At 41.8% G+C, this 23,560-nt stretch overlaps 1 protein-coding gene across 3 annotated transcripts in view; it reads left to right on the top strand.

Annotated features, from left to right (window-relative positions):
- The window catches only part of ADAMTS20 (ADAM metallopeptidase with thrombospondin type 1 motif 20), a 306,378-nt gene extending 283,082 nt beyond the window's left edge, over positions 1-23,296 (top strand). The window contains exons 31-39 of one of the 3 annotated variants that reach the window (XM_056573961.1): positions 1,340-1,510; positions 7,242-7,442; positions 8,420-8,549; positions 9,523-9,614; positions 9,694-9,788; positions 10,574-10,707; positions 12,333-12,424; positions 12,509-12,613; positions 17,407-23,296. In XM_056573961.1, the coding sequence (XP_056429936.1) occupies positions 1,340-1,510; positions 7,242-7,442; positions 8,420-8,549; positions 9,523-9,614; positions 9,694-9,788; positions 10,574-10,707; positions 12,333-12,424; positions 12,509-12,613; positions 17,407-17,502 (1,116 nt within the window). In that variant the 3' untranslated portion in view covers positions 17,503-23,296. Of the gene's footprint in view, positions 1-1,339; positions 1,511-7,241; positions 7,443-8,419; positions 8,550-9,522; positions 9,615-9,693; positions 9,789-10,570; positions 10,708-12,332; positions 12,425-12,508; positions 12,614-17,406 lie in introns of those variants that run through there. The other 2 variants (XM_056573960.1, XM_056573962.1) reach the window with 2 other exon arrangements.
- The last annotated feature ends 264 nt before the right edge of the window (positions 23,297-23,560 follow it).

The raw sequence follows: 23,560 nt of genomic DNA, 5'->3' as shown, positions 1-23,560 counted from the left end.
TAGCATATGCTAATTTTCGCATATGCGAATTTTCGCGTACGCTAATTTTGTATATGCAAATTTTCACATATGATAATTTTCGCATATGTGAAGTTTCGCATATGCGAAAATAAAACGAGATAACGAATATGCGAATATTCGCGAATATATGACGAATATTCGTCCATATATTCGCGAATTCGAATATGGCCTATGCCGCTCAACACTAGTCACACCGGGAAGTTCCTCGTGGCAGCGGTTCCATCTGATTTTCTGCATCCAGACGCTACTGTAGGTGTTGTGCTCTGAGCGCAACTCCTAGGGGTAAGAACCCATCTTTGCGTTATCTCTTTCATTTATGATAAACGGTCCTCACTAGGGGCGCACCTCTTGTTGTTTTTTCTTGTTGATATACTAGTTCTAACTGTGCTTTTAACTTTTTATCTGGAGCTAGTATTAGTTACATGACAATATGTGAAGCCTTCTGACATACCTTCACTTTTAAAGGGATATTATCATGTAATCAAGTTATATCCTATGCACTTGTGGGTTTAGTAACATAAAGTCGGTAGAGCAGGGCTCACTCCTTTCAGTTAGGGCAATAATTTTACAGTGATCTGTGGATCCCTGGGGGTCCAAGTGGTCGGACCACCACCAATCTGATCGTTACCTCTATCCTAATCCACTCTATCTAATCCACTGAATATTTTCCGAGGCAGAAATTAAAAACCACAGCAGATCTAGTGGCTACCTATTGACTACAAAGAATCTGCAACAAATCTGCTATGGATTTTTTGCTGTGGGAATTCTGCTGCGGGAATTCTGCAGTGGAAAGTCTGAGTGTGTGAACGTACCCTTAAAGGAGAAGTATCATGGAAGATCACAGGGGTCCGAGCGCTGGGGCCCCTGCAATCACCTGTTTGGAGCCCCTTCACAGCGTCACAACCCCTGCCCAAAGTAAGGGCCACCATGCCACCTCCATATAGCTCTATGGGAGAGCCGTTCTGCAATTTCGGCTCTCCCATAGAGCTATATAGAGGGGGCGTGGCAGCCACCACTTCGGGCGGGGTTGTGACATGCCACTGTGAAGGAGAGCCGGGGCTCCAAACAGGAGATCGTGGGGGGGCCCCAGTGCTCAGACCCTTTGGATAGGGGATACGTTTTTCCATGATTCTACTTCTTTAATGATGGTATGGTTATCATTTACAGAATAGTTTCCACATATGCTGTTTGTAAATACATCAAACTTTGCTTTACATATCAATAATACTATAGTTATGCTTTCACCTGAAATTTCAGTTTAAATGTTACATACCTGTTTATATAAAAGATGTGCTTATAATAACACTGTATTCATAAGTGTTCCACAGATTGTACTCAAGAAGAAATAAGGAGGGAAATAAAATGTATGGATATTGAAGGCAGATCTGTGAATGAGTCTTATTGTGATTCGGCTGCTAAGCCTCCTGCCACTAAGAAGTGCATAAATACTGCATGCAAGCATATTGTTGTGACTGAAGATTCCTCTCAGGTATTGGCTATCATCCAATAAACAACTTTGAGGCAGACAATGCAAGATATTTGGCATTATGTCAAACAAAAGTACTATAGAAATGTTTCTTGTACTGTAGATGTAGCGGGTATGCTTTCTGAGATTCAGTCCTCTTTCTTAAAAGGGTACTCTGCCCCTAGACATCTTATCTCCTATCAAAAGGATACGAGATAAGATGTCTGATCGCGGGGGTCCGGCCATTGGGACCCACCCCCCTCCCCCGTGATCTCTGGCCCGGCATCCCAGTGCTCTGAACATTTAGAACACCGGTTTCGAGTAGTTGTGATGTCATGCCCCCTCCATTCATGTCTCTGGAAGGGGGCAAGATGGTTGTGGTTGAGTGCACAGTGCAGGATCCCCCATGATCAGACATCTTATCTGACATCTTATCAACTATCCTTTGCATAGGGGATAAAATGTCTAGGGGCGGAGTACTCCATTAAGCCCTCACTGTGTCCAGTCACAAAAAGAAAGAATCAAAAAAAAGTGTCCAATTTTTATGATAGGATGTCAACCACTGTTTATGTAAATGATGCCCTGTGTTTTATGTATTGGGTTTTTAATTGTCATTTTCCGTAGTAGCTGCAATAGCAGAATACTGATAAATATCAAATTCAGTGGTCCCTCAACATACGATGGTAATTGGTTCCAGGCGGACCATCATTTGTTGAAATCATTGTATGTTGAGGGATTTGTACCATGGATGCTCAATCATACTCACATGTCCCTGCCGCCCCAGCCCATTAGTTTGCCGCTCCTCTGATGCCGTATCACTACTTCGCCGCTGCCTGCACCGTCGCTCTCTGTCGCCATCATCACGTCGCCGCTCACGCCGCGTGAGCAGTGACGTAATGACGGCGATGGAGAGCAACAGCGCAGGGCAGCGGCAGCAGAGGAGCCGCTAAATGACGGGCCGGAGCTGCGGGGACATGTAAGTATAAATCAGCGGGGCACATGAGGCACATTGAATGGCTATCCAGCGGCAGCTCAAGCAGTCAGCGCTGCCGGATAGCCGATTTTGCGATGGCCCTGACACACAGAAGTATTGTATGTTGATGCGGCCTTCAACATTCGATGGCCTTTAACCCCTTAAGGACCAAGCCCATTTTGGCCTTAACCCCTTAAGGACGCAGGACGTAAATGTACGTCCTGGTGAGGTGGTACTTAACGCACCAGGACGTACATTTACGTCCTATGCATAACCGCGGGCATCGAGCGATGCCCTGGTCATGCGCGGCTGATCCCGGCTGCTGATCGCAGCCAGGGACCCGCCGGCAATGGCCGACGCCCGCGATCTCGCGGGCGTCCGCCATTAACCCCTCAGGTGCCGGGATCAATACAGATCCCGGCATCTGCGGCAGTTCGCGATTTGAATGAATGATCGGATCGCCCGCAGCGCTGCTGCGGGGATCCGATCATTCATAACGCCGCACGGAGGTCCCCTCTCCTTCCTCCGTGCGGCTCCCGGCGTCTCCTGCTCTGTCTGTGATCGAGCAGACCAGAGCAGAAGATGACCGATAATACTGATCTGTTCTATGTCCTATACATAGAACAGATCAGTATTAGCAATCATGGTATTGCTATGAATAGTCCCCTATGGGGACTATTCAAGTGTAACAAAAAATGTAAAAAAATGTAAAAGTAAAAGTAAAAAAAAGTGAAAAATCCCCTCCCCCAATAAAAAAGTAAAACGTTCGTTTTTTCCTATTTTACCCCCAAAAAGCGTAAACATTTTTTTTATAGACATATTTGGTATCGCCGCGTGCGTAAATGTCCGAACTATTAAAATAAAATGTTAATGATCCCGTACGGTGAGCACTAAAGTGCTCTATATACGGTATTTAAAGTATACACTAACCACAATTGTGGGTATAATAGAATATAAATTAGTGCAAACAAATACTAAAATAGATTTCAACTCGCATGTGCATATATATACAAAGATATAATATTGCGCAATGATAGTGTGATGATATAGTCGTAACACAAGCGCTTATCTATGGATCCATGCAGACTGCAAAGAGACACAGAGACTGGTAAGATAAAGTGCATATAGTAAACTTACCCATATTAAGCTGCAGAGCCCAGACCCCTACGATCTTGATAAAGGGAAACCGAAACGATCGTAGGGGTCTGGGCTCTGCAGCTTAATATGGGTAAGTTTACTATATGCACTTTATCTTACCAGTCTCTGTGTCTCTTTGCAGTCTGCATGGATCCATAGATAAGCGCTTGTGTTACGACTATATCATCACACTATCATTGCGCAATATTATATCTTTGTATATATATGCACATGCGAGTTGAAATCTATTTAAGTATTTGTTTGCACTAATTTATATTCTATTATACCCACAATTGTGGTTAGTGTATACTTTAAATACCGTATATAGAGCACTTTAGTAGCAATAATTGATATGCAGTGCAGTTCTCTTAGAGACTGAGATATTATATTAATTACTTGTTACATCATATTATATGTTAGCCCATTGCAGCTGGCAGTAGCCCTATTTTTTTTGTACTGGAACCTAACCTAATCCCAATTTCAATTATTGGCGTCTGTTCACATTGTTTTTAAAAATTGTACTAATAAAATCATGATTTTAATTAAGGAGTTGTTTGAACTCGATTTTCTTTTTGTGTATATGGTATTATGAGTTCTCCTGTGTCCATGCAGGAATTAGTGTGCCCCCGATTGTATGCCATAGAGGCAAGGGGTGATCATGCACGTTTAATGCTAGGACCTGTATTAATCATTTTAATCGTATTGACCCTCAGAATAAAGAACACATGTCATTTTTACCATAAATTGTACGGCGTGAAAACGAAACCTTTCAAAATTAGCAAAATTGCGTTTTTCGTTTTAATTTCCCCACAAAAATAGTGTTTTTTGGTTGCGCCATACATTTTATGATATAATGAGTGATGTCATTACAAAGGACAACTGGTCGCGCAAAAAACAAGCCTTCATACTAGTCTGTGGATGAAAATATAAAAGAGTTATGATTTTTAGAAGGCGAGTAGGAAAAAATGAAAACGTAAAAATTAAATTGTCTGAGTCCTTAAGGCCAAAATGGGCCAAAAGGAGAAAATTTGTACTTGTATTTGTAGCCAAATTTCTCTTGAGTAAGCACATACCTCATATGTCTATGTAAAGTGTTCGGCGGGCGCAGTAGAGGGCTCAGAAGGGAAGGAGTAACAAGGGGATTTTGGAGAGAACATTTTTCTGAAATGGTTTTTGGGGGGCATGTCACCTTTAGGAAGCCCCTAGGGTGTCAAAACAGCAAAAAAAAAACACATGGCATACCATTTTGGAAACTAGACCCCACGGGGAATGTAACATGGGATAAAGTGAGACTTAATACCCCACAGATGTTTCATGACTTTTGCAAATGTAAAAAAAAATAAAAAATTGGACCTAAAATGCTTGTTTTCCCAAAAATGTTACATTTATAAAAAGGGTAATAGCAGAAAATACCCCCCAAAATTTGAAGCCCAATTTCTCCCGATTCAGAAAACACCCCATATGGGGGTGAAAAGTGCTCTGCTGGCGCACTACAGGTCTCAGAAGAGGAGTAGTCACATTTGGCTTTTTGGAAGCAAATTTTGCTCTGGGGGCATGCCGCATTTAGGAAGCCCCTATGGTGCCAGGACAGCAAAAAAAAAAAAAAACACATGGCATACTATTTTGGAAACTAGACCCCTCGGGGAACGAAACAAGGGGTAATGTGAACCTTAATACCCCACAGGTGTTTCACGACTTTTGCATATGTAAAAAAATAATTATTTTTTTTACCTAAAATGCTTGTTTTCCCAAAAATGTTACATTTTTAAAAAAGGGTAAAAGCAGAAAATACCCCCCAAAATTTGAAGCCCAATTTCTCCCGAGTACGGTGATACCCCATATGTGACCCTAAACTGTTGCCTTGAAATACGACAGGGCTCCAAAGTGAGAACGCCATGCCCATTTGAGGCCTAAATTAGGGACTTGCATAGGGGTGGACATAGGGGTATTCTACGCCAGTGATTCCCAAACAGGGTGCCTCCAGCTGTTGTAAAACTCCCAGCATGCCTGGACAGTCAGTGGCTTTCTGGTAATACTGGGAGTAGTTGTTTTGCAACAGCTGGAGGCTCTGTTTTGGAAACAGTGGCGTACCAGACATTTTTCACTTTTATTGGGGGGGGGGGGGGGCTGTGTAGGGATATGTGTATATGTCGAGTTATTTACTTTTTATTTTATTTTGTGTTATTGTAGTGTAGTGTTTTTAGGGTACAGTCACACGGGCGGGGGTTCACAGTAGCTTCTTGCTGGCAGTTTGAGCTGTGGCAGAGAGTTTGCAGCAGCTCAAACTTGCAGCCGGATACTTACTGTAAACCTCCGCCCATGTGAGTGTACCCTGTACATCTACATGGGGGGGGACATCCAGCTGTTGCAAAACTTTAACTCCCAGCATGCGCTGACAGACTGTACATGCTGGGAGTTTTAGTTTTGCAACAGCTGTAGGCACACTGGTTATGTATCACTGAGTTTGTGACCTAACTCAGTGTTTCACAACCAGTGTGCCTCCAGCTGTTTCAGAACTACAACTCCCAGCATGTACGGTGCATGCTGGGAGTTGTAGTTTGCAACAGCTGGAGGCACACCAGTAGTAAAACACTGAGTTAGGTAAAAAAAAAAAAAAAAACTGAGTTTCACAACCAGTGTGCCTTCAGCTGTTGCAAAACTACAACTCTCAGCAGTCACCGACAGCCAACGGGCATGCTGGGAGTTGTAGTTATGCAACCAGCAGATGCACCACTACAACTCCCAGCATGCACTTTAGCTGTTTGTGCAAGCTGGGAGTTGTAGTTATACAACAGCTGAAGGTACATTTTTCCATAGAAAAAATGTGCCTCCAGCTGTTGCAAAACTATAAGTCCCAGCAAGCCCATAAGGGAATGCTGGGAGTTGTGGTGGTCTGCCTCCTGCTGTTGCATAACTACATCTCCCAGCATGCAAAAAGGGCATGCTGGGAGCTGTAGTTATGCAACAGCAGGAGGCAGACCACCACAACTCCCAGCATTCCCTTATTGCTAAGCAACAGCAGGAGGCTGTCAATCACCTCCAACTGCTGCTCCCCAGGTCAGTCCCTCGCTGCCGCCGCTGCTCCTGGGGCCCCGATCCCAACAGGGACGCCGGGGATCGGGGTCCCCAGCTCCCGGGGTCTTCTTCCCGCACCTGCTCACGTCCTCCGGAAGAGGGGCGGAGCGGGTTGCGGGAGTGACACCCTCAGCAGGTGCCCTGATTGGTAGGCTGGTAAACCGGCCGAGGAATCAGGGCGATCGTGAGGTGGCACCAGTGCCACCTCACCCCTGCTGGCTATGGCTGTTTGGGGCCATCAGAGACGGCCCCGAACAGCCTGTAATTCCGGGTCACCGGGTCACTGGAGACCCGATTGACCCGGAATCTGCCGCAGATCGCTGGGCTGAATTGCAGCCATCGCCGACATGGGGGGACATAATGACCCCCCTGGGCGATATGCCGCGATGCCTGCTGAACGATTTCAGCAGGCATCCGACTCCGGTCCCCAACCGGTATCCATACGCCCTGTGTCCTGAAGAGGTTAAGAGGTCATAGTATGTTGAAATGATCCTATGTCGGGCCATCGTATGTTGGGGGACCACTTTATACATACAAGTTAATATATTGTATTTCTGTTTTCTTTTGTAGTGTCCTAGGAGTTGTTGGTTTGGCTTCAAACCAAGACTGACCATTTGCAGAAAAGTGCCTTCAAGGCATAATCAGTATAGAGATGGCTTACGAACTGTCAGGTACAAGAGCTGTCCTGTACGGCAATATTCATTTGATTGGAGATGCAGCGGGAGAAATTGTGTCCAAACCCTCATTTGGAAAGTTGGAAAATGGAGCAAGGTTTAGTATAACATTTCAGATTATATTAAAAAAAATGTATGTATGTGAAAGTAAACTAAGATCTATATATCTGGTGCGTGGATACAGTTATTTTGGCCTTGAGGATACAGTTTTTCTTTTAAAATAACAGTGTTCTGAAATACAAAACTTATTAATTTTTCTTTGTGGTTGTAGTCATATACGGATTTGTTGTTCATGGGGGGTCATGCACTTTAGTTGTCAAACTCTTTGAATTCTCCCAAACCCATATACCTAGTAAAGAGTCCCCCCCCCCCCCCCCCCCCCCATTTTACCTACTTATTTCACTTCCTTTGAAGACTTGTTTTAAAAATTTAGATCCTCTCTTCAAGCACACACATATCTTATTCTACCTACATCTCCAATCCTCTCTCTGCTTCTCTCCTCTTTAGCAAATCTTTTACTTGACCAGCTCAGCTCTCTGTAACCTTTCTGAATGCATGTTCTGTATGCAGCAAACTTGCTTTCACCCACAGCTTGTTATAATCTCATCTCTTATATTTTCCTGGATGAAACTGGCAGACACAATGTGACACAGCCTTCTTTGCAGCACACTTTTTTGGAGGCCTTTAATTTATTCACACTCTAAAGTCACAGCAACAAACAAGATGAAGACTAGGGTTGTGAATAAATTTTACCCTATCTAACCATTGGCAACAGGTTATGCAGTATAGGGTAAAATCAGCTTGCTTACGATGTCCCATTGCCTTCAGGGCTGGCAGGGATTCTGGTGAAAATAAGTTTGAAAGTTGTCCCATGCCATATGTAAATCAGTTATAAGTCGTCCCTGGGGCATTCTTCATCCTGGGGGTAGTCTCTCCACTCCGGGCTGTAATCACGCCTACTCCGACGTGATTGAGCACCATTACTGGTATGACACTGAATATAAGTTCATATATTAATGCTGTGAATGCTACTTGACTATGCAATTAATTCTACTATGCACACTCTTCAAACAGTGTTCTGCAACCTGTGGTATTGGCTTCATGGAAAGAAAAGTTGTATGTATGACTGAAAACAATGTTTCGAGTGACCTGTGTCCATCACATGTGAAACCCCGAGATAGGAAATCATGTGTGTCAAAATACTGTAAGTGCTTTTGCTTTCATAAGGATTTATATGGGACATACCTAATATGATTTACTGATATTTTCAATTAGATGTAATCTCTGGTTTAAATAGTTCTGGGAGGTGCTGGTAGTCTAATACTCAAAAAATGCCCCAAAAATGCCCAAAGGGAATTGGGTTCAACAAGAAGTTATGTACCAAACCAAAAGTAGATCCATGAGGACCTCGGCTGGTAGAAGACCCTATTTACTCAAACCCCCCGCCTTTATAAAACCTAAATTTTTTATTCATATATCTCCCAAAAAAGTTAATAAAGCTCACAGGCCCCAGTCCACTAATCAAAATTTTTGCTCTCTTCTAATATGCCAAATCATTGCATTTGCATTATACTGTTCAACAAAGACGACTCCAACTTATGGCCTCCCCTACATCTTTCATGGCAACAGCCATGTCATCATACTGTGTAGAGCCTCTACACCCTGATGATATGGTTTCTCTTTTAGAATCAGGTCCTATATTAGTAGACTGGGAGGTGAAAGAATCTTTTTTCTGATAAACTTTGAATTTTTTTAATAAGCTATATGAAGAATCGAAATTTAAGAAAGTGGGGTGTTCGTGTAATAGGAGTTTCAAACCCCATGGTCCTTGTGGATCTATGGGGTTCTGTGCTGGTAATCAGACCCCCACCAATCTACCATTGATGGCCTATTCTGAAGATAAATGGATACCAGACAGACCCTGTTAAAGGGATCTGTTGGCATCAGTTGGTGTCTGTTTTGCAACGCAGAACAGTACAGTAGTTTTTTGGGCCCTACTGTAAGTTTTGTGTCTGTTGCTGTTTATGTGTTTGTTGTGCTAAAATTATGTACAGGTGCCTGCCACAACTGTGTATTTTGTAAAACATAACCTATTAAGCTAGATTATATTTTGGTCACTATTAGGGATATTCATGAAATATGACAAAATAATCCCCCTACCATGTTAATATTCATAGGTGACTATAAGAGCTGCAAAGAACTGCACTTTTTAAATAACACTCAAGTAGATGGTGAATATTCATTGAAAATTACCAACAGAAAAGTAAAGGTGAGTTTAATGTGAATCACAACAAATATTTAAGAATGTATTTACTACTTTGCCTTATAGTCTTGTTTATGTCTTTCAGATTTACTGTTCAGGAATGCAGTCAGATGATCCAAAAGAATACATAACACTGGTTAAAGGTGAAGGGGATAACTTTTCAGAAGTATTTGGCTATAGGTATTTAAGAGTTTTTAATGCTCTCCTGGTTGCAAAGAATAAGCACACACTTTATAGATTTAATGGGCTGTTTGGATTAGCAACTTCAAAAGTGTTCTGAATCATAAACTTGAACCTCGGTCTTCTGCATACAGTATTTAAACTGACCCCTTGATTTTTTATGGAAAAGGAGTACAGTGGTGTTACTACTGTGTTTTCCACAGTTAAAGTGAGAGCTAATTTTTGCTTTAGCTTTTAGCACTGGATCTTTGCAGTATAGAGCAAGCAGAGAAGGGATGTTCTAATTGACATTAAATAATTTAATGGGTTATTCTTGTAAAATAATGCTATATCATATTCACATGAACACGGTAGTGCTGCAGTCCCCTGCAAATTAGGTGGCCTTAAAGCACCGTGCACAGAAAAACACTAGAGTAGATGCAACACTTAAGCTGATTTAGTGTTGTACCTCCTTGTCAGGATTGGTGGGTGCACCTGTGGTTGAACCCCAGGGACCAGGGATCATAAAGTAATATCATTAGCTATATGCCATCAGTTTATAAAAGGGAAATAAACCTTTAAGAGATTAGGCTTGTTTGAGAATGGCATTGTACAGGTAGAAAACTTGGATGCATTACCAATATTATTTGTGAATACTAATACATTGTAACTTCATGATGTGTACAGCCTACATACTACATGTTGCAAAATAGAAAGTGTATTTAAAAAAAATAACACATCCCTTTGTACTCGATAATTAGAATGGCTAGGACTATCTTTATTATACCTTTTCTGTATTTGAGCAGGCTGAGAAATCCATATGAATGTCCATTCAACGGGAGCAGAAGGCAAGACTGTGCATGCAAAAATGACTATCTTGCAGCTGGAGTGACTGTCTTCAACAAAATAAGGCTTGACATCATCTCAATGCAAATCAAAAGTATGTTTCTACAAATATGTTAATATATATATATATATATATCTACTGCTCAAAGAAATAAAGGGAACACTAAGATAACACATCCTAGATCTGAATGAATTAACTAATCATATGAAATACTTTCGTCTTCACATAGTTGAATGTGCTGACAACAAAATCACACAATCACACAAAAATTATCAATGGAGATCAAATTTATCAACCCATGGAGGTCTGGATATGGAGTCACACTCAAAATTAAAATGGAAAACCACACTACAGATCTGGGGAACGGGCGGGCCAGTCCATAGCATCAATGCCCTGCTCTTGCAGGAACTGCTGGCACACTCCAGCCACATGAGGTCTAGCATTGTCTTGCATTAGGAGGAACCCAGGGCCAACCGCACCAGCATATGGTCTCACAAGGGGTCTGAGGATCTGATCTTGGTACCTAATAGCAGTTAGGCTACCTCTGGCAAGCACATGGAGGGCTGTGCGGCCCCCCAAAAGAAATGCCACCCCACACCATTACTATCCCACTGCCAAACGGGTCATGCTGGAGGATGTTGCAGGCACGTTCTCCACTGCATCTTCAGACTCTGTTACATCTGTCACATGTGCTACATGTGAACCTGCTTTCATCTGTGAAGAGCACAAGGCACCAGTGGCAAATTTGCCAATCTTGGTGTTCTCTGGCAAATGCCAAACGTCCTGCATGGTGTTGGGCTGTAAGCACAACCCCCACCTGTGGATGTCGGGCCCTCATACCACCCTCATGGAGTCTGTTTCTGACCGTTTGAGTGGACACATGCACATTTGTGGCCTTCTGGAGGTCATTTTGCAGGGCTCTGGCAGTGCTCCTCCTGCTCCTCCTTGCACAGTGGCGGAGGTAGCAGTCCTGCTGCTGAGTTGTTGCTCTCCTACGGCCTTCTCCACGTCTCCTGATGTACTGGCCTGTCTACTGGTAGTGCCTCCATGCTCTGGACACTACGCTGACAGACACAGCAAACCTTCTTGCCACAATTCGCATTTATATGCCATCCTGGATGTGGTGTATTACTTGAGCCACTTGTGTGGGTTGTAGACTACATCTCCTGCTACCACTAGAGAGAAAGCACCTCCAGCCTTCAAAAGTGACCAAAACATCAGTCAGGAAGCATAGGTACTGAGAAGTGGTCTATGGTCACCACCTGCAGAACCACTCCTTTATTGGTTGTATCTTGCTATTTGCCTATAATTCCCACCTGTTGTCTGTTCCATTTGCACAACAGCATGTGAAATTGATTGTCAATCAGTGTTGCTTCCTGAGTGGACAGTGTGTTTTCACAGAAGTGTCATTGACTTGGAGTTACATTGTGTTGTTTAAGTGTTCCCTTTATTTTTTTGAGCAGTGTATATATATATATATATATATATATATATATATATTTATTTATATCTTAGTAGGAAAATGTGTGACCCACATCATTAAAGCAGCAGTACCTTATTTTATTTGGAAAAATCTACCAAAGTTAAAACTTTATGAGAGTATGAATGTTCATGAGTATATTGATAGATATCAGCTCTGAGGTCAGGCCAGGTTCTACCTTTATTTAACTTGGGAAATGATATAGTTATCAGAAATAATGTCTTCATTATCATCTTAGCTACAGATCTTCTCTATGCTCGCACACTGCTTGGAAGAGCAGTTCCATTTGCCACAGCAGGGGACTGTTACAGTGCTGCCAAGTGTCCACAGGTGAATGTGTGACTGAAGTACTGCAATCATCATGGCATTGCTGGTTACATTTGTATTGTCACATTTTTTATTTTTCTCTCATAGGGGCAGTTTAGTATCAATCTTTCAGGAACAGGTTTTCGAGTATCAGAAACCACCAAATGGATTGCTCAAGGGAATTATGCAAGTGTCAATATTCACAGATCACAGGTGTGATATTTAATTGGGGTTTTATTTTCAACAACATCATCTGATCACTGTTACTCAAAATCTATTTTACAAATCTGTTCTGGAAATAATTAAAGCATACATGTCAGATTCTCCCAAATCCCCCCCCAACAAAAAGAAAATTGAAAAATAGTATTTTACTCAGTACCTAATCCTGACCATGTACATCTAATATTTATGCCTCTATCACCCATAATTATTATATAAATACCTCTTTTCATTATCTCACAATGTTAGAAATCCACTCAGGGGAAGGGGGTGTGTCCCTCCTTGTGGTGGTGGGAGGTGATTGGTGTGTCTACTCATGCAGATGCATCCTTGTCCATGAGTCATCTCTTGCCCATGACTCATGATAGAGTTGTAGGAGAGTACTCATGGCAGAGCTGAGGTGAGTAGAAAAACCTCTACTCAACTCCAGCACTCCCGCTGTGACCTGCTCCAGTCCTGGGGTGCAATACTCTTCCTGAGCTGCAGCATGTTTTGGCCTGGAGTGACATCGTGGCCCTGTGTGTCATACTGCTGCTGAGCCAACCACTGACTGTAGTGATGTCCCGCTTCGGCGAGCTAAGCAGCAGCATGACACACTGGGGCCCGATGTCACTCTAGGCCCAAGCGTCACACTGCAGCTCAGGAAGAGGATTGCGTCTGGGGACCGGAGAAGGGCACAGGGGACCGGAGAAGGGCGCAGGAGGTGAGCCCTCATACATACCTGTATATGGAAAAATAGAATAGTTATAGGGTCAGAAGAGGACAATTATAGACATACTGATTTTCATACAAAAAGTTATAATTTTAAACGTAGTAAAATATAACAAAACCTATATAAATTGTGTTTTATTGTAATCATATGGACCTATAGAATAAAGATAAGGTGTTATATTTTTTTTACCGAAAAGTGCACTGGTAGAAAGGGAAGTCCCGAAAACGTACAAAATGGCTCTTTTCATTTTTATTTCCCTCTTCAAATAATTTTACTTTTGTTTCACTGTAGATTTTGTGGTATAATGAGTGATTTAATTACAAAGTACAATTGGTGGCGCAATTTTTTCCATTATGCCCGGGCTGCCAGCATCTAAAACAACAAATTGCACTCACCTGCCGCAGCTTCCTTGGTACCCGATATCACCGCTCCAGTCCTCCACTGCTATTTTTTTCCTGGTTGCCCCTGGTCAACATGTCACAGATAATTGCTGGGCACAGCCATGTACCACCATGTCCGGTGGGACACAATGTGATGCATTGAGCCTCAGCACCAGGATGACGACCAGGGCCAGGGCTCAATACAGCACACTGCCGCTCAGCCTATTGCAGGCCAAGGCTGACAATTAGCTGAGCTGCAGTTTAATTCATTGATCATGGGCAACCAGGAAGAAGACAGCAACGGAGGACTGGACACCAAAAGAGCGACGCCAGGTAAGTCCAGTTTGTTTTATATCATATCAGCCAGGGCATAATGGCTAATAAAAGATCTGGATGACCCATCTACTTTAAGGCCTTAAGGGGTACTGCGGGTTAGGAAAATTTATCCCCCAACCCCCCCCCCCCCCCAAATAAACTTTTATCCCCTACTCTATGGATAAGGGATACATTTTCCTAACCCGAAATACCCCTTTAAGGGTACGTTCAGACGAGCGGATCCACAGCATATTTTACACTGCAGATCCTACGTAGAAGGACCGCTACAGGGTGCCTTTAGATGTGCCTGCTCGGAGCGGTAATACGCCGCTACGAGCAGACACACTGCGATGTGTGAGTCGCCACGCGCATGCGAGTATACTCTCACATCGCGGCTGCTCTCGGCCTAGCTCAGGGAGCAGGGGGAGCGGCTGCGATGTGTACGAGCACACCATGCATGCGCAGCGAACCGCACATCGCATCAGTGTGTCTGCTCGTAGCGGCGCTGTGCCTCTCCAAGCAGGAACATCTAAAGGCACCCTGTATTGGTCCTTCGGCGGCGGATCTGCAGAATAAAATATGCTATTGATCCGCTCATCTGAACGTATCTTAAGGATGCAGTAATTAGGTAGGAGGGGTGGTTAGGTATGTGGGGCCTGGGGGTGGTGGTTTGTTATTGGGGTAGGCAGGTGGGGAGGGGGTTATTGGGGTAGGCAGGTGGTGGGGATTATGGCACTAGGTAGGTGGGGGGTTACTGTGGTAGGCATGTGGGGGGGATGGAAGAAGGTAGGTGGGGGTTAACTATATGTATATGGTGATTCTGGCAGGCAGGTGGGGGGACAGGCCGGTGGGGCGGATTACCTATATGGTGGGTGGCAATGGCAGCAGTGGCAGGAGTTTTCAACATGAGGCCTGGTGCTGGCACATTCAGCAGCAGCTCAGGCAGGCCCAGGACACAATGAGGCACTGAGGAGGGCATATGCGCATCTGCCTCGCACTCCTCTCTGCCACCCTGCCGGGAACACATCACACGTCATCACTGACGTGACGTCCCGCTGACCCAGTCTACTCCCAGGTGGCCACTGCGGTACTCTTAAAGGGCTGCACGCCGCGGGCTGCCTAGGAGGTAATAAAGTCCACCTCGGGAGCACATCTGTGCCTCTGCTCCTTTAAAGATGCGCAGTTGCGTCTGAGGGACCCGGCCCACACACTGCAGCGGCCGCCTGGGTCCTGGGGGGGGGGGGGGGGAAGGAGGGGGAGCACATCTGCACCCCCCTTACAGGCTGTAGCTGTGCCTGATGGCAGCTACGGCTCTGCTTATGGAGAAGCCTGATGCTGCTGCAGGACTGGTTGGTATGGGAACAGTTGGTATGGGAACCCCTAGTGGTGGGATTATCAGGAGCCATTTTTTTTATTACATGTAAAAAAAAAAAAAATTAAACAACTATTTTTAAAAAAAGGTCTTACATTTTAATCAGTAACAACTAGGGATGTCCCGACACCGATACTAGTATCGGTATTGGGGCCGATACTCAGCATTTGCATGGTATCGGGGACTTGTTTAATGTCCCCGATACCATGTCAGATACCTGCTGGTGTGTGGCCCCGCTTCGCTGTCCCATTCTCCCGATCGCATCATGGCGTCCTATGGAGGAGCATGTGACACACACGTCACTCCTCCCCTGCGCCCAGCGTAACGCTATGGAGGAAGCAGAGTGATGTGTATGTTACATGCTCCTCCATAGGACGCCATGATGCGATCGGGAGAACGGGACAGTGGAGCGATGGAACGGGACAGTGCTGTCTACAAGGGGGGACCCTGCTGTCTACAAGGAGGACAGAGAGGAAGCGCTGTCTACAAGGGGGGGGGGGGCTGCTGTCTACAAGATGGACAAGAGGAAGCGCTGCCTACAAGGGGGGGGGGGCTGCTGTCTACAAGGGAGGGCCTGCTGTCTACAAGGGGGGTGCTATCTACAAGGGTGGGTCCCTGTCTACAAGGAGGGGGCCCACTGTCTACAAGGGGGGGGGGCTGCTGTCTGTAAGGGGGACAAGAGGGAGTGCTGTCTACAAGGGGGGCCGCTGTCTACAAAGTGGGGGGCCTGCTGTCTACAAGGGGGACAAGAGGAAGCGCTGTCTACAAGGGGGGATGCTGTCTACAAGGGAGGGCCTGCTGTCTACAAGAGGGGGTGCTATCTACAAGGGGGGTTGCTATCTACAAGGGTGGTTCCCTGTCTACAAGGAGGGGGCCCACTGTCAACAGGGGGGGCTGCTGTCTGTAAGGGGGACAAGAGGGAGCACTGTCTACAAGGGGGGGCCTGTTGTCTAAAAGGGGGACACGGGGCAGGCGCTGTCTACAAGGTGGACAAGAGGGGGTGCTGTCTACAAGGTGGGGGTGCTGGCTACAAGGGGAGGTGATGGCTACAAGGGAGGGCTCCGGTCTACAGTGGTGGGGCTGCGGTTAATGTCTGCAATTATCTATACTACCTACAAGGGGATACTACCTACTATTAAAGGCAATCTTACAGCAGAGTCGCCTGCACTAACTTGAATTTATAGGTAGATGTGCAGGTGTCCCGGTTTCTATCACTGCTCACCATGTGAACATCAACACAATAACTCCAGAGACATTGGTCTCTCCACCAATACAAATTCCCTGTCCTATCCAATGGAGAAGAGATAAATCTTGGCTCATACTACAGCAGCCGCCTCCATTGTACACAACAAGAAACCCACATATCATACGGTAAGCAGCGCCAGAAACCAGGTCACCCTGGTGTCAGATTCCCTTTAAAATAAAAGTACTCGTACTTGGTATCGGCGAGTACTAGAATTAAAGTATCGGTACTCGTACTCGGTCTTAAAAAAATGGTACTGGGACATCCCTATTTTACTCTGAAAACCTGTAAAAGTGGCGTGATCACTGGGGAAATGGGTGTGGTCACTGAAAAGGAGCATGTCCCCAACATATTTAAAAGGCTTCCACAGAAAATGTGGTGGATTTGAGCTCTGGAAAACTTCACAGCTCAGTGTAGGAAAAAGCTAAATGTAGGATAACTATAGTACATACCATGGAAAAATACCCATCTTAGTAAAAAGGGCCAATGTGTTTTTTTCTAGCACTTAATCCCTCTTGAAGACCCCAGTGTGGGCTTAATACACTCGTGTTGCATGTTAGGAAAATAAAACCTCTTATTGTTTTTGCTACATAATTGATTCATTTTCACATTATTGAAGAAGTGCCTTCTTGATGTTCATGGCATGATGGCATTTCCAAGCAAACATGCCATTACTTTAGGAAATGGGACTACATTGTGAACCTAACTAGTTATACTGCCTGTACTGTCATTTACCTATATTTGTTGATCATGTATTTCCTTTAGGATGGAACTAAAATATATGGAAGATGTGGAGGTTATTGTGGAAAATGTATTACCCATTCAACTGTTGGTCTCCAAGTTCAAGTGCAAGACCATTAATGGACTACTTACTTACAAGAAAAAGGTTGTTTAAAACTATTGTTAACGTGTACACACTACATTGCTGGTATATTCTGATGCATACTGTGTTGTACCCATGGGGGGTCCATTGACTTGATGGATTGAAAGAAGTCTACCAGCATCATCTGTTTTCTTCAAGCACAGCTGCATCTATGCATTTCATTACTCTAAATGGGACATGTGGCACCCACCACATGTGTGACCACAGTGTTAAATGTGTCAGAGAAAGTGGGCTGTCCTTGATTAGCTGACTTCCTGTGAACCTTAGTATGACATAATCTCAATGGGGGACATTTATCAATGTTTGCTTATGTATTCCTTTTTTTAGAAAAAAATTTTTCTTACAACTTTTTTGCTTATGTGCGACTTATTTATCAACTGCTTTCAGCCTGTTCATAAATTTCTTTCAAGTAAGTAAGTTTTCTTTTTTTGCTTTGGTAGTAGCTTTTTCTGCTCCATGTCTGAGCTGGAGTAAATTTAGTAGGTTTTTTCATGCGATGCGACTTTTTTGCGACTTTCACACTTGATAAATCTCTGACCACTGCAAGTCAAAAATCACTTTTTGCTTTTGTAAGCAAGATTTTTATTTTTTGCTTAGGGCACTGCACAGTCAAAAAGTCACAGAAAAAAGAGAGTAATTGCACGTGCGACTTTTTTGCGACAATTTTAAGCAAAAAAAAATCTACTAAATGCTTTGATAAATGTCCCCCCATATGACGACATAATCAGATCACTTTTGGCAGCTCTCTGACCCCTTCCCACCCTTCCATTCCAGCTCTATCTATATACTGCTGCTATCTCTATGGGATTAAGATATATAGTAGCTATACACCGCTTTGCCTCCCAATTTTAGGAAACGGCAGCAAAAACACTGCCAAACCCTTTAAAAATGTGTGAAAAATTTAGTAAACATTAAACATGTGAGCACAGCATAAAGATTTCAGATCTTCATAATACAACAAGTTGTGATATTAGCCTCATGGCAAAACTGAACTGATCCCAATCAACTTCTCTTGAGTGAACTCCAGTACCAGCAGTCTAATTAGATGAGCTGCAGTGATGAGACTCTACATCATCTTTCTGCAAAGCCAGAGGATTCATGGGAAATGGTACCAGCTTGAGATAATCATTTCAGTAATCCAAATCAGTACTGCTGAAAACCCATGCTTGCCACATAAGATAAAACAGGTAAGCAAAAAATCCATGTACATTAGTCATAAACTACATGAAAAAGCCTGCAGTGTATAAGAAAAAAAATTCAAAGAGAGCTTGCTTCTTTAAAGTAAATGGGCCTCCTTTGAGTATACCATTGTATACATTTGAATACTTTTTAGCTTGCCTCCCTATGTATACCAGCCACACATATTGTACTTCCTATTGAAGTCAATGGGTAGCAAAATCAGCTGCAGAAAATATACAGCAAAATACGGAGCAAAATGTGGCACGTGTGACCCTACCCTGAAATTGTATGAGAAACAGAGAAAGCTCTAAAATAAATTACATTTATGACCCTAATGATAATAAAAAATACTCAAATGTAACAGGTTATGTTCCTGGAATTTCAAGGTTACACTATGACACAAATTCTGCCAATGCACTAGATTCACTTTTATCAAAGTTAGACAAAATAATCCTGCCTAATTTTTTTAAATATATAAAATATATTGAAATAGTTTGTTTCACAATGACATCCCCTTTCTTCCTATTTAGGTGGCTGCAAACATAGAACCAAGAACCTGTCCAAAAATGACATGGCCAGCATGTTACATTAGGGTATGTTCACATAAGCAAAAAAAAAAAACAGCCCAAATCAGCTTTTTGTTGTGCTTTTTTTGCCCTGATTTTGATGTTGTTTTGCATGTGACTTTTCAGACACTTTATTTTTCAATTTGAACCTCCAAGCATAAAGCTTCCTTTTTATGTTCTGTTTTTTGAAAACCACATGCTTTTTGAACATTCCCTATTAAAGTAAATGGGAGATATAAACCATCCTTTTGGGGCAGATTTTTGAAGCTTGACCCTTGGTCATCTTCATTCAATAAAACCATAGAAAATGTTAAAATGTTGAGACACTTTGTCTGGCAAATCACAGAAATATTGTATTTATGTGATTATATTATATGTCATCAAGGATTAAGATTGTGTGGACAGTGGGTACTGTTCAGTGCTTGCTGACTTAAAACTTACTTAAAACTTACTTAAAGTCTATTCTCCTTTTAAGAGTATATGTAATGTATTCTTGAACTAATACATGCATCAGATACCAATATATATATTCTATACCAAATGTCAGAATTTGTCCTAGCAAGTCTTGGATTCCAAATTAATTCTGTATGCAGGTCAGGTTATGTATCATTTTTTTTTATTAACGCAAATACATTATTTTTAACTGTAGAAGGCATTATATGCATGCGAGGCTTCCAGAATTGTATTTGAAATAAGAGAATTTAAATGGTGCATTGGAATTATCAGGGAATATTCTCAGGTATTAAATTACATTTTACATATGAGAGTGTATTTCTAATATTTTTTAATATCTCAAAAAAAAAAAAAACTTGGACAAAAGTTATATTTTATAAAATGTTTGTTATATATATTGTATTAAAGTGGACCTGTCAGCAGTTTTGAGCTATCAAAACAGCTGGCATGCCTTTTTAGAGCTTTTGGAGGAATTCCGACCATACCTGATGTCTCAGGCATGCAGCTTACATGAGCGGGATAAACGATGACAAAGCTCCTGGCCATGGTTACAAGTGGCTTTTCTTCTTAGGTGCCCAGTGCTCCCTGCAATAAGAGTGTTCCTAAGCTATGACTGATAACTCTAGCATCCTATAAGGAAACTGCTAGGGTTATTAGTCATTCCTAAGAGGAGAAGTCAGTAATGCACACAATACAGAGAGTTTTCAGCAGCTAACAAGAAGAACCTGCCCCCAGGACACTTGCAGCTTCCGGCTTCGACAATGTTAATCTTAGTCATGCAAGCTGCATAACTGAAAAATCAGGAATGGTTGGACTACCCTTTTTTTAACTCTGTGTAGACCTGTGAGCAGTCTAAATAACTTAAAACTCCTGACAGGGCTGCTTTTTAATGCCTTTTAATATATAAAAATGTAATTATCATAATGGCAGCTGTAATTTAACAAAGCCATATAATTGTATTTTCATGTAAGATAGAACTTAAAAAAATCACCATCTATTTTATTCTTTATAATACATATATATATATATATATATATATATATATATATAAAATTATTATTTTATGTGTATTGTTACCAAAAACAGTGGGAGCTCCTCTTGAAGAAGCACTGTATATATATGACAAGGCAGCATAAAAATCAATGACAATGAATTCACATCACCCAGATGAAAAATAGTTGTTGAATTTGTTTGCTTTTTTTATGAAATGTAACAAAAATTATTATCCACTTTATTCTAGTGTAATATATGTTTCTTTTCCTCAAAAGCTATTTTAACATTGGGTGATAGTCAGCAAAAATGGGCAGCATTTTAATTCTAAATATTGAATATGGTGCTAAATTTTTACAATACATTTTGATATATTTTTTAATGGTCACCATAAAATACTTTTGCACTATGTTTGTATAATGCACTGCAATAATTTATAGGAAATGTCTCTTACTATGTGGTACGAAACACATGTATTGTAAGGGGTTTGCTGGGACATTAATTACCTCTCTGGAATACACCATCATTGGGTCATTGGTGGGGTCCCACCTCCTGCTACACTGTGGGCCTACCTGGTTGAAGTAGTAGTGACTCTTTAAATTGCTATCAGATGATCGTGACATCCTTATCTGTTTTCATAGTTTTTTTTTTGCATACTTATTGCATAGTTATTTTTTTATATGAATAGCTGTGTCAGGTACTGTAGCTTGTCCCATTCACTCGGGCAAGTGCAGCAGTCCCTTCATTATACTAATTGGTGGGGGTTCTCAGAATACTCATTCCCATCTATAAACCACTGGAGCCTGTCCTAAGAAAAGACCATTAAAGTCCCAGAGAACCCCTTAAAATATGTTAGCTTATATATAGAATGTTAAGTTATATTCAACTTGTAAAAAAAAAAGTATTGTTTATACAGGTAAAATACATATGTATGGCTTTATTTTCTTTTATATAACTGTAATTTGATTTTTATTGTATACTGTAGAAGAACAGTTTTGCAAAAGATCAAGAAAAGATTAGTTCATATATTTATGTTTGAATTTTCATCTTAACCATTCATGCATTATAGGTGTAGTTCTATCCTATGGAGAAAACAATGTGGAAATGTGGCCCCCTTTTTTCAATTATATGGAGACGGTGCGTGACATTAATCGATGAGTTAGTGATATGGGGAAACCACACTTAGTAGGCATTTATGGAATAGCCTATCAACATGCCATAAATATTTTAGATAATCCCAGTAATACAAAACTGACTATTTACAAATTGTATATCACTGTTCCATATTTGTAACTATGGAAAGACCAATGTGTTTTTCTTTATCTTTATTACTATTTCTTTGTAACAAAGCCACCTTGTATTTTGGTAAACAGAAGTGTGTCATATTCTTGACCTAAATGTGCATGTTTATTGCAAAATGTAAAAATTGTCAAACATCTAAAAGCAGCACCTCCATTTTTTCTGTGATTAAGATATATGTAGCTTAAAGAAGTGGTCCCAGACACTATGAAGTACATGGTACCCCAGAACATATACTTTTTTTTCATAGTAGTCTGCACTGGTGTCCATTATTTCTTTTCTTGAAGGCATCTACTGCCAATAAACTCTCATATGATCAAACATAGACAGTGACATTACCAGATAAAAAAAATCTCAGATTTCAATCTACTCTAGACAGCTGACTACTCACTTTCCTTTGCTGTTGTCCGTGTGAAAACTGCTTGTCTTGGTTAGACAGTGCTACAGAATTATGCCCTTATTTATGTGCCCAATAATGTTAATCTGAATCTGTCAGCAGTAGATCAGACCCAGATTTTAAGTTAAATGGGCTGTGATGAGTCTCTTTCCTCCCCCACCCCCCCCTGCTTTGATTGATTGGTGTACAGGACATAGCTTTCAGCATTGAGGGGTACAGGTCAATCATTCAAGGCAAGGAGGAGTGGGGGAGGAAGCAGGTATGCTTCCTGCAACTCAGCACAGTTTGACCCTTGAACCCTGAGTATGATCTAGAATTGACATATTTCCTAAGGTGGCAACATTGAGAATCACTGTAGAACAGTGTTACCTACTCTGTTGTTCTGCAGCTGTTGAAAAACTACAACTCAAATCATGCCCTTTTAGCCGAAGGAGAAGAGCAGGAGAGCAACAGATTGGTGAACACTGCTTTAGATTGTAAAATTACATTTTTTTTTTACCTAGCCTTGAATGCTCACTGTCTGGTCACTAGTTGTCTTCATATATGGGATCTGAAATTGTCTTTTGTTTTTCATTATTAGACATGACAAAATACAGCTATGAAACCTACACAGGTTGAGCGGAACAAATACTAGTGACTTGTTACTCGCCTACTAAAAAACAACAGATGCTAACAAAGTTTTAAAGATTCATTCCATCTAAAAAATAGGATTTTTAAAACCCATATGCTAAATAAACCTTTTATTAATTGTATGCAAAATGTATGCAACAAATATGGGTTTCACCTACTGTCAAGTCAATCATGTCAGTGCTAAAGTTGTTTTCAATCACAAAAAAAATATATTTTCAGGAATAAAATACATTTATAATATCATACGCAAGTGAGTCTGTCTGTTTTGGTTATATAGATGGAAATAAAACTACTCAAACACAACATAAAATTTGCCATATTTAAGTTTACACATTTTTTTTTCAGCCGTAATCAGAAAATACTAGCTATGAAAAAATGTAGCCATTTTTCTTCTGATTATAGACATGTAGCCCTAGTAAAAAGTAATACATCAGTGACTTTTTTGCTGTGTGAACCCGTCATAAGACAAATTTTAATGTGAATTTAGGACAGACTGTTATGTTTCTATACAAATATGTAAAC

This window comes from Hyla sarda, chromosome 4, assembly GCF_029499605.1.
Source record: "Hyla sarda isolate aHylSar1 chromosome 4, aHylSar1.hap1, whole genome shotgun sequence".
Classification (NCBI taxonomy): domain Eukaryota; kingdom Metazoa; phylum Chordata; class Amphibia; order Anura; family Hylidae; genus Hyla; species Hyla sarda.
The sequence above is the reverse complement of the archived record's forward strand: the minus strand, read 5'-3'. Positions and strand labels throughout refer to the sequence as shown.